The 12,895-nt window shown below is 30.0% G+C and overlaps 2 protein-coding genes across 3 annotated transcripts in view; both read left to right on the top strand.

The window, feature by feature from the left end:
• The window catches only part of LOC139515788 (tetratricopeptide repeat protein 8-like), a 41,077-nt gene extending 36,264 nt beyond the window's left edge, over positions 1 to 4,813 (top strand). Inside the window, exon 11 of the mRNA XM_071305481.1 lies at positions 4,567 to 4,813. Coding sequence (XP_071161582.1) covers positions 4,567 to 4,683 — 117 coding nt within the window. The 3' untranslated portion in view covers positions 4,684 to 4,813. The remainder of the gene's footprint in view (positions 1 to 4,566) is intronic.
• A 3,724-nt stretch (positions 4,814 to 8,537) lies between these two features.
• The window catches only part of LOC139515786 (fermitin family homolog 2-like), a 34,993-nt gene continuing 30,635 nt past the window's right edge, over positions 8,538 to 12,895 (top strand). The window contains exons 1-2 of one of the 2 annotated variants that reach the window (XM_071305478.1): positions 8,538 to 8,722; positions 8,916 to 9,176. In XM_071305478.1, the coding sequence (XP_071161579.1) occupies positions 9,053 to 9,176 (124 nt within the window). In that variant the 5' untranslated portion in view covers positions 8,538 to 8,722; positions 8,916 to 9,052. The other variant, XM_071305479.1, reaches the window with a different exon arrangement.

Raw genomic sequence — 12,895 nt, 5'->3', positions numbered from 1 at the left:
GCCACAGACCAGAAAACATAATGCCCCTCTACTATCAAAGGTGGGGCATAAAAATGGTCTCCTTTGAAAATCACATCATTTGGAATTTGAATACATTGGGACTAATATAATGGTCTATCCCTTGTGATCTATGTAACATAGTCACTCTTTTTATGCCTCCTCTGTAGCAGAGGGGCATTTTGTTTTACCCTTTTCTGTCTGTAGGTTGATACATCCCAAAGTTGGTTTCTGTTCTCCTCCTTTAATTTGCCTCAACCAAATGTTATGAAATGTTTACTACCACAAAATACAGATTAAGTTTGAATTTTGGTGGCATCACTTTTTTTGCCAATGTTTTGTCACCAGTAGCAATGTGTTTTTAAGATACTGAACCGTTGAGCAGAGAAACAGGATTTTTTTAGACTAGGAACAAGGAACAAACCAAGATAAAAAACAAGATTTATTTCCATTAAAGTTTTCAAGGAAATTAAGGTACAACATTTCCCACAAATTTGACCTCACAATTAGCTATTTCCCTGTGGGAATGTATTAAATAGCCACATACACTAAAGGAGCAAGCAAAAAAAACATTTATGATGGGATAGAACTTCCCCCCCCCCCTTGGGTTAGTGAGATAGATAAAAATTCTTAGCAGCTAATTGAGATATAATGTTGGTTCTTTTGGATGTAAGTGATAAAAGATTGTGAAATATTCACAGAATATAATCAATGTATTGACCGTTGTTTTAAAGTGCTGTTTATCCTTTGATCCATTCAATATCCTTGTCACATGACATCTGTAATTGTTTTTACTTTGTGATATTGAGTATTTACAACTAAATTTGGTGTCAAGTTTAAAATTGGCATAATCAAACAGAAAACAACTTCCTCGCTTCCTGTGATGGAATAAATGTAATAATAGGGTTGGCGGGTTGATTGTCATCGTTTATACCTTGTTAATTCAAATTATCAGAGGAATACACAATTATGCAATATAAGTGAATTAGTCTCGCATTAACAAAGATCTAAAGCTAATAATGCTGAAAATAGCCACATGTCTTGGTAAAATTTATTGATAATTATTGGATTTTCTGTGTTACAACATTTACGAAAAATATTCAATTATTGCAATAAAACTGAAAATTATTAGCAAAATATTTATAAGAATTATTGGTGACGAAATTTTTATCAAAGAAAACGTACTTGAAATCGAATTAAAAATGTACAAATAAAAAGAAGCAATTTCACTTAAAACATTAAATCAAATTTATTGGACATAAAATGACCATTAAAGAATATAAACGCTGTGTTAAGTCTTATTTTTTAATCAAGATAAAAGGTTTTTATCCTTTTTTTTCCAGTTTGAAAATGAATTATTTCAAAAGCCACAAATGAATTGCATAAAACTAATGAATTTTTCTCATCTTAGTCAATTGATGTTATATTCTTTCTCTAAATTTAATGATGCTTTATATTAGCAATTAGACCAATTTAATCTACACAGCATTTAATAAGCTTATAAATTATGTTTTTACAAAATCATTATGGTTTTGTTTAACAATCTTACCAAAAAATGTGATCTTATGGGTTAAAAAATGGATGTTTTAGACTTGATGAAAGACTATTTTTTTTTAAATAGTTGTGTGTAAAAAGGGGAGATAAGCAATGATTGGCAAATTAAACTTGATTGACTTGTAAGTGATTGAGTTTGCCAGTAACTTGCCAAAAAAATATAAGTAGTTAAACTCTGACCTTATTATGTCCTACACTAAAAGATTCATTGATTATTGGTTGTCCAGTGGCAAATATTTCATACATGTTTAAGAGGATACGCTTAGAGGAATGATTTCCATTAAATGTTAACCCTTCCAAAGCACTCAATATATTTCCATGTAGTTATCCAGAGTGCTGAAATAGTTTTTTTTAATAAAGTCAATTTAAAAATAAGGAGATGTAGTATGATTGCCAACAAGACAACTATCCACCAAAGTTGAAATGAAGTAGATGTATGCAATTATCGGCAACCATATAGTTTGTTATACATAACCCCTACATGAAAACTGTTAATAAAGATCACTGTAGGGACCAGAGACAACTGACCTTATAAGAAAATTGACCTTTGTGTTGATGTTCAAAATGGAAACAGGTATTTTGACAGCCAGACAAAAATTGGGTGACCAGTCGAGACAAGTTTTTGATTGATGAACAAACATCTAAATCAATGGTAATAAAAAGTGGAGACTGAAAAATTTTCAAAATTTTTTTTTTTGTATTTTTATGGTGAGCCACTGAAAAGGTGGGTCTAAAAATCAGGATATTTTTTACTTCCACTGGCAGAATAACATGTCTGATTAATTATAGCAGGTTTAACTGTACAGAGAGCTTGTTCTGCTCATAAATATGGTCAATCAAAGATTCAAATACATCAAAATCCCATCCAGATATCTGTATAGAAATAAGAAGGTGTGGTATGATTGCCCAACTCTCTACTAGAAACCAAATGATGTAGATGTATACTACTATATGTCACTATATATAGTGGCCTCCAACATTTACTTGTCAACAGATCAACTTAACACTATATTTTGTAGAACAAAATTTATAAGTAGTGATTGTCCAGTGAAATCTATTTCTCCTAAGGTCAATTAAGCTTTAAGCATTTTCTTGAAAATTGCCTTATTATAGCACATCATTGCTTTCTTTTATATAATTAAATTAAATAGTATTTTTATCTATATGTGATCAATTGGTAAACTCTCTAAATCAAATGAATGGGAGGAAAATCTTGTCTTTAAAAACACTTCATTAATCGTTAGATTTTTTTCACGTGATATGACTTTGAAAGAATGTTTATAAACCCTTGTATGAATCTGATCAATGAAAAAGTTGCTCTTTTCGGAAAATGAATTTATTGAACTCTTTCAAAAATGAGAGTGTCTATTGATTATGGTATCTCTTAGTAAATATAGAATTATTCTTCATAAAGCCTGTTTGTCAAGTTTACAAGTCATAATAATCCATCAAATAAAACAGTTTGATGCATTAAGTTTAAGAATTGTTTGTTCTTACTATTGATGACTCAAATAACAGTCGGAGTCCTTCTTCAGCATTCTATGAAAATTGTACTTGTTTGCTCTTGACATAGAAAATGTAAAGGCATTTACAGTACAACACCTTTTAATAGTAATATTGGAACAAAAAAAGGGGCTTGTTAATTATGACTCAGACTACAGCTAGTCCAATTGCAGTATTCTAAGAATATCAAAATATTTACTTTTCTTGTTTGCTGTTTTGAAAATGCAAGTGCATTGCTGCATATTTTACAGTAAAATAATTTAATTTTGGATGTACATGTCTTTTGATTGGCTGACGTTATTTTGTTATCAGCCCATAGACATAATTTAGTCATGTGACCGTGACGTTATCAACGTTTTTTCATGGTTTTCTACGGTTTAAAATGGAATTAAATTATAAGAAATGACTGTAATATTTTTTCTGTCTATTGGAAATAGCATAAAAAATGTGGTGCACACTGTTAAATAACCCGCTACGCGCGTTATTCAGTGTGCACCAAATTTTTATGTTATTTCTTCCTAGACAGAAAAAATATGACAGTCATTCCTTAAATAAATAACCTAATAACACCTATAGTAACATTGTAGTGGGGAAAAAAATAGGAATGGGGTGTAAATTTAGGAGTACAAATCCCTATAAACACATGATTAAATACAAAACAAAGGTTCAGCAATGACATTACTGACTTCATCTGAAAGTTACAGTAAAGCCTATATTTGCAGTAAAAGTTCACAGCTTATATATCCATGTGAACTACATATATGCCTTCTCAATTTTATCTTCTCTGGCTGTTATATTTAAAGAAAAACTCTCAATACTGTGGATTCATTTATTTTCGTGGATATCAATTTTCGTGGATTGAGAAAAACTTGCATGTTCGTGGATATTTTATTTCGTGGTTTTGTAAAACTTTGCAGATAAGCCTATAATAAATTTGTTATTCGTTGAACATTTGATTTCGTGGTTCACCTGTACCCACGAAATCCACGAAAATTGGTATACAACGAATAATAATGAATCCACAGTATAGGGCATTTATACTTGAATTCCTTGGACACGTTCATCTTTGATTTTGTGATTTAAACTGTTGCAGAAATAGTAAAGCATGATCAGTTATGGCATAATGGTTATGTACAATGTCAATATCAATAGACAACAGAGCGGATTTTCATTTAAAATTTAAAAGTATTTTTTTCATGAAACTGTATTGCACCTCTTATTTTATTAGGTTTGGTTGACTCATTTTTGTGAGTTTCTCATAGCATAACATTAACCCTAATCATTTCTGTAAATTGTAAGAGGCCTTGTACTACATCTTTGCTAGTCAAAGGTAACTATCTTGCTAGTTTCTCTTCATTATAACCCTTGGCTAAAGAAAATATTAGTCTCCTAACTATTATCTTGATTTTTGATATAGGGAGCAAAGGATATAAATTCATGAATTTTAAAATTTAATTTATAAGGAAAAATCTTATTCTATTTATATCAAAATTATTTAAACTTATTTTTCAGTTGGGAGATCTACAGAGCAGTTATAATGCAGCTAAGAGAGCTGTGGATGCGTTCCAAGACCATGTTGACTCAAAAGATTTATTGAAGCAACTGAAACATCATTTTTCATTACTGTAACATTAGTGTCATAATAATCTACTACTGTGATATATTTAATAACTTTATGAAATGGAAATGACAGACTTGGTATACAATTGTTATGTATGTTTTTTTTACTTGTTGTAGTATTAAATTAAATCACCTTTTCTATATATTGTTATTTATCTGACACACCATAATTGGGAATTTATATGTTGTAAAAATAGTTGAGAGCTCGCCTACAGATTTCAGGTAAGGGGAAACATTATCAAATTGCATATTTCTTGTTTAATATCCTTATGTAAATACTTGAACTTAAAACATTTTTGAAGAAATACAGTGGAAGCTGTCTTATCTGAACCCATTTAATAATGAAACCTCATTAGTTTATCTCTTTTATTGGAACCTACTGTAAATATTCTTTAGTAATTTAAACTGTGTAAACAAAACACAGGTATGAGAAGATTTTTAATGTGGACAAAAATCTTCAGTCGTAAAGTGGTCCTGTTTTAATAAGTTTTACTGTACATTACGCAAGTGGTAGTTTTTTTTATATTTCTGCAAAACTTTTTATATTTCTACCTTTCAAGTTTAATTTAAATCTTGTTTAAAAGAAATTTACAATTTATGTTCTTATTTTACTTGGCTTATCATACTCAAGAGTCTATCCAGAAATAGTATATGGATAATTCTTAATAAAGATACAAATATAGTCTTTACATCTTAATACCTTTTATAATGTATGATTTTATTCTTTTTATGGAAAATGATAAGCGCATTAATTTTATTAGTGATAAAAGTAATATAATTTGGTCAGATTTTTATATATAACCATAGATAGGAAGCTTGTTTTTTTGTAAAAATAAATCTGAAATTTAACATGTTCACACATTTTAATTATTGAGCTGCTATTTTTATGTATAAACTTATAAGAATTTGACAATTAGGTTTGTATCTTTGTTCTCCTTGTATCTACTTTTAACATGTAAGATCCCCAGGACCAGCTACATGTCTCTTCTATTTAGAAAAGATCATAAACAGGTCAATTGTTAGTTCTTCTAATATCTGAAGAATTTGTGTCTGCCTGTCATTATTCTTCAATTCCAAGAAAATTGGAAGTTGAATTTTCATTTTGTCCCTGTAAACCTATTTATAATTATATTCTACATCTTCATGATTGTTTCCCATATTTAATTAATTTGTTATATTCAGTCTTGAATAATGAGCATTCATAAAAATAAAGTTATCCACAATTTTTACTCTGCTGGTAAAAAAATGAGGTATCACTCTCTATATTTCAAATAGTGTGAGGGATTCAGAAGCAATTAGTATTGGTCACTTACAGAACCCTAGCTACCTCTGCTACAAGTACATGTAGTAATAGATTTCAAACAAAATTCACATGTATTGATCCAGAGTGAAAAATGAGCAGACACACATTAAAATTGTGCCAAAAGGACACTGACCAATATTTGGTTAAAAAAAATTTCTGATCAAATCTTTTATAAATGATCCTATTTTTATGCATGTAGAAATATTTTGCATTGTTTGTAGGCACTCAAGCAATAAACTTGGATTACAGTGTCTTTTTTGATGAAATTTATCACATGGCCTAAATCTATATAGATAAAAACAATAACATATACATTTATTTATAAGTAGGTATTTAAACAATTGTCAGTTTACCAAATATACTATATAATTTATTCATACTGTCTTGTAAAGTGTGCCAATCCATATCTTGTTTACATGAGTAGTTATGAGAAGGCAGACATAAACTTATTTGCTGTTTGTCACTATCACTTATAATGTCCATGAAAAAATACAGCTACTAATTCAGTATAGTTATAAATAAAAACAGGAGTCAAGAATAATGGGCTTTGATATTAACAATCCAGTTACTAGTAAATTGTTGTAAACACCATTTTGTTTCTGATTCAGTCTTAAATGAATGAAAAGTAGATGTACAGTAATTATTAGATAGACAGCATCCTGACAACAGTAGATCATAAAAATTATGGCCATCTAGATGTCACCCTATGGTACATGTATTGATTCAGTATAATTATAAGTACTCATAATGTATTAGAAGCTTTAAATTGAGACAATTGTCAACCCCCCCCCCCCCAACTCCAACCTCCAGCAAAAACTAGAATACACTGAAACCAGGTTTAAAGTCCCCCTATATTAAGTGAAAACTATCTTGTGAGGTCATCTTTATCTTTTCTGCAGTGCTAGTAATACCTATGTATTTTGAACCCACAAATGATAATTATATCAAGGATAAAAAGCTTGTCAAAAAAATATACCTATTTTACTACTAACCTGCACCCAAAAATAGGGTAGGTAGGAAGGCAAACAATTTCAAAAATGAAGAAAAATCTCTACTAAAAATATGTTTGGTTAGCAGAAACACATTTATTTTTATTCAAGCTTCAGACTTTTATACCAAGTTATAAGCAAATAACATCCAATACTCAATTATCATTTGAAAAGACTGCATTCACCATCAAGATATAACAAAGAAAAGAGTAAAAAAGTGTTTTTTTTTTTAAAGTGAGACAGAACATCAGAGACGTAAAAGTTTTATTTTCACTGCAGAAATTATGTAAAATTATTTTGCTTTTTCTGCAACAGGTACTGCACAGCAATGACATAAATCATTATATTGTAAGTAGTGTGAATAAACCATGGAATTTTTGAGATTCTGTTGATATGAGTATGCTTATTAAATGATGCAAGACAATTTTTATGAATGACCTAGTATCTATCCTTTGTTACAATCTAAAGGATTGTCAATTGAAGATTTTTGTTAGTGAGAGTTTTAGTTACAACAAACCATGTAATTTATGAGTGGGTGACATATTTCTTGCAAACAGTTTTAAATTGTAAAATGATATTCAAATGTTGAGTCAATACTTCGTAGTAAAAAACAAAATTGAATGGATCAATATAGATGATATAGTGCGACAATCATGAGCAGTCATGCTTCAAATACCATCTATAGAAAAATTGAGATCCCCTATACAGTTTTAAGCTGAAGGAAGAATAAAAACCACTAAATACTTTATCATCGATGAAAGTTTTAGTTTTGAAAATATGGTGCAAAACTGAAACTTACTCCTAATGCTGTGTTACAGTTGTTTCAACACAAATAAAGACCGTTAGGATAAATGTTGGACCAATGGCATTTATTAGCTTTTCTATAAAGTCACATGTAGCGCAAATGACATATCCCTATAGATAGACAGGCGCAGTAAAAAAATCTATTTTATTTAAAAAAAAAACCACCAACCTATATAAACATGTATATAAGATCATATATATAGGGGTCATTTCTCTAATGAATGTACCTCTTCTTTTCATATTTAAAAATAATCTCTTACATTAATAGACAATAGACAATATTTATTAACACAAACACATTTACATTAAATGGTTATGGCATACAGTAATTTATACTAATGTTTTACGTATAAATTAAAAATATTAATGCCATTGATTTGTACAGTTCTTAATACTATACAAATGCTTGTTATAAGAGCGAATGACAACTAATAGCAAAAGTTTCATGCGCGGACGTCGAAGAAGGCACTTGACGTTGGAATTCCTATTACAAAACAAAATAACTTCTGATTGGACAACTGCCGCAATGGAATGTTGGGCTATCCCAGTAAATAAAGCTTTTATTCTGATTAACAATGTCTAATTTAACCTTATCTGAGTTATTATTCTTATTCAAAATATGGTTTCAATTTAACTTCTACAGTAAATATAAATAACGATTTGATAATTTTTGGGGAAAGAAATTTAAATGGAAATAGAAAATCTGGGACACCCCAAGTGTAGATAAAAATATCATCCAATCAGATCTAATCTTACAAAAAAGTTTCATGTACATGGTAAGTGCGCTCCAAATAGGGAAGTTGATAAAGTTTGAGTCATAAACTGCGAAATGAATTACGAACATTGTATTGTTTACTTTTAACTTTGGACTTGCTTGAGTGCTTTTTATATCATCATTATCTAGAATTACAACCGGAAATCAAATCAACTTTTGTCAAGTATTAATGAAATGGTGAGTAGACAAAACAATTAGTTCTTTAGTAATAAAGTACGGGATCGGCCATTGCCAGAAGTTTGACCTATAAAAAGTTGTAATACAATCGCTCTATTTGTGCTGTTGAAATATTTATCTGATTTCTCACATATAAGATATAGTTTCGTTTTTAATTGGAAATCGATATACTTTCGTTTTTATATTGGAACAGATGGGTAGCTGAAAACAGAGGAAAAGCCTACTGTGGATTATGTAGTAAAAAGTTTATGTGTACACATCCGTTTTGACCCAGCCTAAAATATTTCCGGATTAGTGTGATTTATTTCTATATTCAAAACCATCAACAAAATGGCTATGGATGGTTCTTGGGAATTAAATATAACAGTGACTGACTTGGCTGTAGAACGGACCCTAAGGGTGACTGGTGACCTTCACATGGGAGGTGTTATGGTGAAGTTAGTGGAAGCTTTAGGTAAGTTGGGTACCAGTTGTCAAATAAACACATGGTACACATTAATGCAGTTTCTAGTTCTTGATAAAAAGAATGTAGCTCTTACCACTAGAGTTATTTTCTATATTTATACATATGTAAATGTCAGGTTGAGTGGTGGGACTTCATTTACTTTAGGGGACCCACACGGCCATTTACGAATATATATTTACCTTACATGCACTGTAGATCTAACCCAAACACTACCCCTAACCATAATCAAGAGTTAAACAAACCCTAAACATAAACAAAACCCAATATAGTTAACATGGTAAAGGTTCCACTAACGTAAATGAAAGCAGGAGTGGTACGGAGGCAGAGTTTAGGGGGGGGGGGGGCAGGGTGGCCAGCCCCTCCTTTTGAGAAAAAAATTTGGTTGCTTATATAGAGAATCACTGCAGCTTGATGAAATCGGGCCCCCTCTTAGGCAGCCAGTGGGCCCCCACTTATGAAAATTTCTAGATCCGCCACTGTGGTACATTGTATACTCCATGTGTGAGGATAAATGGTAAAATGTTACGGTAACCACATCTGTTTGATTCTTATGGAATCTTTAAGCAGATGTGATATAAGTCCTAAAGGTTTCCCACTTAAGACGAAGGGTTTAACCTGTCCTAATGTACAAAAACTGTAGGTTTACATATGTATTTGTTTCAAGAGTCAAAGTTTACATGTTAATAATACATGTATAATTCATACATGTACAATGTATATATTTACACATGTTTTCATTCATAACATGTATTACATTTACAAATTCCAAATGGAGGAACGGTAAATTTCTGACACAATACTAGAATAAGGGAAAAGGCTTCTAATACAAAAGAGTCACAAATTGCTCGAACATATCCATGATAACCAAGCTTTAAGGCAGTAGATAAGAGATGGATGCATGGAAAGTTTGATGCAGGAAGCAAAACTTAAAAATAAAAAATATGTACAGAAGCTTTCCCTTGTATCGCTTTCTGTAGGAAGTTTCTAATTTTGATTTTGGTTTGAACTTATCTATTGTCAATTGATATACATGTATATATATTATATAAAATATATTAATTTCAATATATTACAATGTACAAAATGTAGCATTTTATTTTATGTTTATTATTTCTCATCTTTTTTACTTTACAAGTTGTTTATAATCATGATAATTGAGTTTGGCGTTTAAACAACACTGCCTATAGCTTTACCAAAATTAACAATAACGAATTTGTTTTCTTGTGTAAACAAATGTACCAAAAAAGTAGGTACTAGAAATTTCTTCATGTGTAATATTCATGTATATAATTTCATTAAACATTGTTAAATTTCCTGATAAACATATGGTCTCCGGCATTCAAAGTATAATGATATGTTATTGTAAAATTCTCATCATTTAAAGGTCATTGTACAGGACCAAATAGTACATGTATGGATAAATTTTAATTGCTAATTTCAAGCGATAATTACCACAATCATGAGATATATACAAGATAGTGTTATCAACGTAATACACAATGATAGTGGGATATTAAGTTTACAATAACTCAGTGACCCATTAAATGACGCCCATTAGATAAACTATTTATAAGGGATATGGAATTTGGTAGTTACCTATCTTGGCCTATTTATGTGTAATGGACCAAGAAGTTTAAACAAATATAAATGTTTAGTTATGATTTATAGGTCAAATAATAGACATTATATCTTGTATGTCTATTATTTGAATTGAACTTTGAAGTTCTTATGATTTAATGAGGTGAACAAATGTTTCACGATTATTTTTTTTTATGTTGGATGTACATGTAGGAAACTGAAGTTCAAAATCAAATTTATATACAGTATATACAATAAGTGTTATGCAGCTTATGCTCATGAAAAAATACGTGTAATTGTAAAACGTAATATTAATATGCGCAAATGCATTTCAGAAATATTTGTATACTCATGATACTAGTAAAAATTCTGAATGCATTACTAGTTAAAATTCTAAATGCATTAGAGATTAACATAAATGCAAATTAGTATTTTTAAATGCATTTGTGTACAATGGATGCTCTTGGTACATTTGTTTATCTTCAAGTATCAGTTTCTTTGATGCATCTACATGTACAAATATAGGATAATGCTATACATTTTGTAACTTACTACAATTATCACCTGAAATTCACTTAAAATTTTATTCCTTAATCATATTTGTTTGGATTTATTATATGTCATGAATCACTTTTTTTTAACCAATTCACACTTTGTCATGTCTGTGCCACTTATTAACTTACTTTACTTAATGATACATGTACATGTATGAGGTTGCTCATGATGGAAGGTTACATGTACATCTTTTAGGCTAGCATTTTTAAAGACACATGTTGTCAATATTACTTTTATGTCTCAAAAAAGTTTAGAAGCATAAAGGATGAAATTTGACATAGAACATTCTGATTTTATTGTGTAACTTTATAATCACTTTAAGGATATGATAGAAATGTTTTACAAAGAATCCAATTAAACATAGTATTAGTACTGATTTTTGCGATTAAAAATCCATTTCATTCATATCAAATTCTATTGATTAGATTAATAGCAAGCATTTGATATGATCTAATTTCCTCCGACAATCAATTACAAAGCTTAACATTGTTTTCTCTTCATTTATTCCTGTACTTAAAAACGATAATTCATTATTGAACATTGATTCCTGTTAGAATACTAGACAAAAAGTACATGTAATATTGGGTGGCATTTATAAGTTTCATTTGCAAAATGTCCTTGATATTTGAAATATGGATATTTGAAAATGTATTACAATCTATTGCTTCATAACTTTTGCAAATGCCAGATCTCACAAACCATCAACCTTTTATTTATTCTGCAAAAATATTGTAGTGGGATATTTTTAAGTTGACAAAAACCAGTTCGATGTATATTGAGCCATTGAAAGAAGATAAACACTTTCTGCAGGCTTACAATGTAGGAGTTAAGGTCATTATGTAAAGATTACATAGCCGTTTAGGCAAGGTTTAAAGCAAAGAAAGTCAGTGGATCTGCTATTTCAAAGAACTGATGATTACTGAATGCGCCAACAATCATGAATGTACAAACAAATGCTGTCATATACATGTATGTGCTCATACATGTAGGTCATAAGATAGTAGTCATGGGTTCATTTTTGAGAATCTTGTTTGCTTATTCAATATTTCAACAGATTTAAAGTTAGAATTTGGGCGAACATTGGTTGGCCACTCATCACGATACATTGTAGGTGGGTGTGGAAATACCAAAATTCACATTTATAGATGTACATGTATTCTACTCTAGTTAAAAAGAGTATTTAAAAATATTGGTTATAGAAATTTGGCCTCAATATTTTAACCTTATTATGTCAACATAGCGGGGGAGGATGAATGTTATACAAAGATTATTTCAGATTATCAGATCTCCCTTATCGTAACATTATCAACAGGAAGGACTGCTGTGTTGTCTGTTTTAAGATTTATAGTCAACAGTTTTTAATCTGCAAATCAATATTTTAAAAAGCTCTCTTGTGAAGAGTAGCAAAAGATTATTAAAAAATGAGTGGCATTAATAGAACATCTCTTCTAAAGAGGAGCAAAAGATTATTTTAGATCTAGAAATAAAGCTATCAGTATTATCATTATTCTGAATAAGTTCATCTCCCGATGCTATCACAATCTTTAGATTGTTTGTGTGTTGTTGATATTCTG

The sequence above is a fragment of the Mytilus edulis genome, chromosome 3 (genome assembly GCF_963676685.1).
Source record: "Mytilus edulis chromosome 3, xbMytEdul2.2, whole genome shotgun sequence".
NCBI classification, from domain to species: Eukaryota; Metazoa; Mollusca; class Bivalvia; order Mytilida; family Mytilidae; genus Mytilus; species Mytilus edulis.
This window is presented reverse-complemented; position numbering and strand designations above follow the sequence as displayed.